At 49.5% G+C, this 4,239-nt stretch overlaps 1 protein-coding gene across 1 annotated transcript; it reads right to left on the reverse strand.

Annotated features, from left to right (window-relative positions):
• Positions 1-6: 6 nt before the first annotated feature.
• On the reverse strand, positions 7-2,337 carry LOC121964254 (protein transport protein Sec23A-like). The gene is made up of 5 exons (XM_042514472.1): positions 2,240-2,337; positions 766-1,033; positions 571-628; positions 397-483; positions 7-323 (listed from the first exon to the last, which is right to left on the reverse strand). Exons 2-5 carry the CDS (start codon positions 984-986, stop codon positions 57-59), a joined length of 633 nt encoding a protein of 210 aa, XP_042370406.1. The 5' UTR covers positions 987-1,033; positions 2,240-2,337; the 3' UTR covers positions 7-56.
• Positions 2,338-4,239: the final 1,902 nt, after the last annotated feature.

Below are 4,239 nucleotides of genomic sequence, written 5' to 3' on the forward strand. Positions count from 1 at the left end.
AAACTGAAAGGCATCTTTTGTTTCTAAGCGGTCCCGAATGTGGACCGGTTACTGTGTCAGAACTGGTTCCAGCGGGAGTCAGAAACCTGGAGCTGCTTGGCGTTCAGGTCCTTGGTCCCCCTGAAGACGTAGCTCTTGGAGATCCCCTCGCAGCCGAGCTCGTGGACCTGGACCATGCGGCCGAAGGTGATGAGTCCAACCAGTGCGGTGGGAGGCAGCAGGGACAGGGACATCTGCAAGGACTCCTTCAGAGCCTGCAGGTCCTCGTCCTCCATACAGGTGTCCACCACGTACAGGAAGACGAGTGGCATTTGAGGACCCCGCTGAGGACAGAGACCACATCAACTTATACACCTGGACATATGGACCGTCTGTCTCTCTGTCCATCTGTCTTACCTGGACCACATACTCGATGGTGGAGAACTGGGGCAGCAGCTCGGCTGGTTGGTTGACCTCTGAGATTCCGGCGTAGGACGGAGGAAACTGCAACAGAACAAAGAGTCACTGTGTGTTTGTCCACGTCTTCTGTGACTCTGTCTCTATGAAGACATTAATGTGTCTCTACTGAACCTGGTTCCTCTGGTAGCAGAAGTTACAGGCCCACAGCTTGGCTCGGTAGTCCACCTGACTGCAACACACAGACAGGTGCGTGTTAAACACGTGAATGTTGGACGGTGCATGTTGGACAGTTCGTGTCAGACGATGTGTGTTGGACAGTGCGTGTGGGACGGTGCGTGTTGGACGGTGCGTGTTGGACGGACATACCAGAGCGGGTTGAGCACGGCGCGGCAGGTGGCGCGGCTGCAGAGGACCGGTTCATACTGAATCGGTGGCAGGTCGGGCCGCTCCCTCAGCGGGGTGAAGAGCGCCGACACGGGAACGACCATCCGTGTTGCCTCCAGCCGGCTGGACGGCCAAACGTTCCAGCTGAACCGCACGCCGTCACGCTCCTCGTTCTGAGCGATGTACTCTGGGAAGGTCGCCATGGCACCGCAGGGAAGTGGGAGGGGTCAGACACACCGTCGGGTTAACGCTGCGGGGGGGAGGGGGCAATGTTAATAAACATACTGCCGTAATACTAATATTACTGTGGTACTACTAACGTAACTGCAGTACTACTACATTTACTGCAGTGGTACTAACTTTACTGCAGTAGTACTATCTTTACTGCAGTAGTAGTGATATGTATGCTGTTTGCATGACCACAGATGATCAGAGCGTGAAAACTGCAAAACGCCTAAACTGACCCTCGCTAAGCCCCACCCCCCTTGGTTACTGTTGCTATGCCTGATGAGCTTTCAGTCCCAGCAGGTGAAATAGTGAGGAAGACCACCGTGATACTGTTCGTGTATCGGCGTTTTGGCTTCAGGCCTCCCGCGCACATAGTTACGGTTGCTAAGGTAGGACTGGATGGTGGCTGTTCTTGGGCGGGGCTTTACGAGGGGTCCAGTTAAAGTATTTACAGAGCAGTACTACTACGCCAAATTCTTTTCTGCAGTACTACGACTACTTCTACTACTAGTACTACTACAAAATGTTTTACTGCAGTACTCCTACTACTATTACTACTACACCAAACTCTTTACTGCAGTACTACTACTACTACTACTACTACTACTACACAATCCTTTACTGAAGTACTACTTTTACTACTACTACACAACCCTTTACTGGAGTACTACTACTACTACAACACAATCCTTGACAGTACTACTACTATTATTATTACGACTACTACTACTCAACCCTTTACTGCAATACTACTACTACTACTATTACTACTACATGAAACCCTTTACTGCACTATTACTACTCCTACTACTACTCACTGTGAAGAAATACAGATGTACAGTTAAGTACTGCAGTACACAGTGAAGTAGTGCAGTACACGGAGAAGTACTGCAGTACACAGTGAAGTACTGCAGTACACAGTGAAGAAATGCAAATCACAGTGCAGTACTGCAGCACATAGTGAAGTACTGTAGGACAAAGTGAAGTGCTGCAGTACACGGAGAAGTACTGCAGTACACGGGGATGATCGATCAGTTTATTGGTCTGATCGGAGTTCAGGTGAGTCCAGTTAGCCTCAGGGACTAACAGCTAACAGGTAAACAGACACGTCATCGGCAGGTGACGGCGTCACACTGACCGCACAGGTGAGCTGACGGAGTCCAGGTGAGTTAGGAGGTCTGAGGGGTCCGCGTGAGTCTGAGAGAGAGGAGGTTAATCAGTAACTCACCTGCTCCTGCTGCTCCTGCTGCTCCTCTCTGTGACAACACGGCAAAACAACATGGCGGCCGGCCGGCGCCACGTCAGAGCACAGAGAGGAGAAAAAGAGAGAGGGCTCACTCTGACCGAAAACCCCGCACAGACGGCTTTAAAAAAAGAAAACATACTTCCAAGTCCTGAGATTTAGAAGGCATTTTGTCTTTTATGAAAAAGAAAGAGGGAATGTTTGAAATGTTTATTGTACTGTTTTTGTCCTCTGGTCCCCTGAGGATCAACAAATACTCGTCTCATCTCGTCTCATATTATGAGTCATTAAAGTTTTTGTATCACAGCACAAAGTGGCTGCAGGCAGCTCTTCCTCTACACAAACACTGACCTTATTCTCTCGATCTTCTTCCTTAAACAGCTGACTGCACACCCGTCGGGAGACCCGACGGGACAATTTCTGTAACTGTGGACGGTCTGCAGACACAGAATCTCTGTCAGAGTGACTCATCACATCAACACGGGATCTTTGGCGAAGCTTGCGCACAGAGGAACTTGAAACCAAATGTACGGAGGCTCCTGAGGGACAAATCAAACTTTGGCCAAAAGTCTGCTGTGATGTTTCGTCTCTGAGTCTGAAAACGTCACTCACCAATTTCTCAATAATTTTAGTTATTAGTTGTGCTTTTCCATAATTATTTTATTTTTGGGTATAATTGTCTTTCACTCGTTAGTGAACGTTATAAAGTGTTTTCATTAAAATGAGGATGAAATAAAAACAGTTCAGGTTTAAAACGGTGCGATACAAATGTTTATTATATGACAAAAATACTGTCACTAACTAACGTCGTCGTCTCCTCGTCCAATCAGGACAGACTCTGATTAAATCTTATACACAAACACCTTTTTCACAACTAAATTAAACACCCTGCTCCTCCTCCTGCTCCTCCTGCTCCTCCTGCTCCTCCTGCTCCTCCTGCTCCTCCTGCTCCTCCTGCTCCTGATTTAGAGGACCAGTCCGTCACGTTTCAGTGGACTGTGCCTTTAAATCAGCATCTTTCTTCTTCTGGAGTTTCTTCTAAATGCAGCAGGCGACAGAATGAAAATTCAAACATCCTGCTTTTATTTTGTCTCTCCACACTTTCTGTTCTCCCTCTAGGCCCCGCCCCTCTCCACCTGTACCTGACCGGGGGCGAGGCTTTAACTTGTAGTTTGTATGTTTTAAGGCAGCTGGTTGGTCGGCGGTCACATGTTGTTGAATCCCATCATGCCTTTCATGTTGCCGGCGGCGCCCTGCTGGAACTGACGCATCATCGACTGCAGACCCGCCATTCCACCTTAAATACCAAACGAAACATTTCATTTAGATCCATCATTCCACCTTAAATACAAATAGTTGGACAGGTGTGTTGGACGGACAGGTGCAGCTGTCTCACCCATGTGGTGCAGGACTCGGGGGTCCATCATTTTGGCCATCTGCTGGTTCAATTTCGCCATCTGAGACGGGTTCACGTTCTTCGACATGTCTCCACCTGGAGGACACCAGAGACACATGAGACAGGTCCAATCATGGACTGATCTGTCCCCCTCTCTGCCCCCCCATTCGCTGTCTCTGTGTCCGTCTCCACCTTAAACAGTCCCTTGCTGCCACTTTTGTCTCTGTCTGTCTGTCTCTCTATGTCCTGTGTCTGTCCCTCAAACAGTCCCTTGATGCCTCCTCTCTCTCTCTGTCTGTCCCCTGTCCCCGTACCTTTGAACAGTCCCTTGATGCCTCCTCTGTCTCTCTGTCTGTCCCCTGTCCCCGTACCTTTGAACAGTCCCTTGATGCCTCCTCTGTCTGTCCCCTGTCCCCGTACCTTTGAACAGTCCCTTGATGCCTCCTCTGTCTGTCCCCTGTCCCCGTACCTTTGAACAGTCCCTTGATGCCTCCTCTGTCTGTCCCCTGTCCCCGTACCTTTGAACAGTCCCTTGATGCCTCCTCTGTCTGTCCCCTGTCCCCGTACCTTTGAACAGTCCCTTGATGCC

This window comes from Plectropomus leopardus, unplaced genomic scaffold (genome assembly GCF_008729295.1).
Source record: "Plectropomus leopardus isolate mb unplaced genomic scaffold, YSFRI_Pleo_2.0 unplaced_scaffold1482, whole genome shotgun sequence".
Classification (NCBI taxonomy): domain Eukaryota; kingdom Metazoa; phylum Chordata; class Actinopteri; order Perciformes; family Serranidae; genus Plectropomus; species Plectropomus leopardus.

Excerpts from the sequence above, each read along its gene's own strand:
- LOC121964254 (XM_042514472.1), bottom strand. The coding sequence starts at position 986 with ATGGCGACCTTCCCAGAGTACATCGCTCAGAACGAGGAGCGTGACGGC. Across the intron at positions 629-765 it reads GCCGTGCTCAACCCGCTCTG|TCAGGTGGACTACCGAGCCA; the intron begins GTATGTCCGTCC and ends TGTGTGTTGCAG. Across the intron at positions 484-570 it reads TCTGCTACCAGAGGAACCAG|TTTCCTCCGTCCTACGCCGG; the intron begins GTTCAGTAGAGA and ends GTTCTGTTGCAG.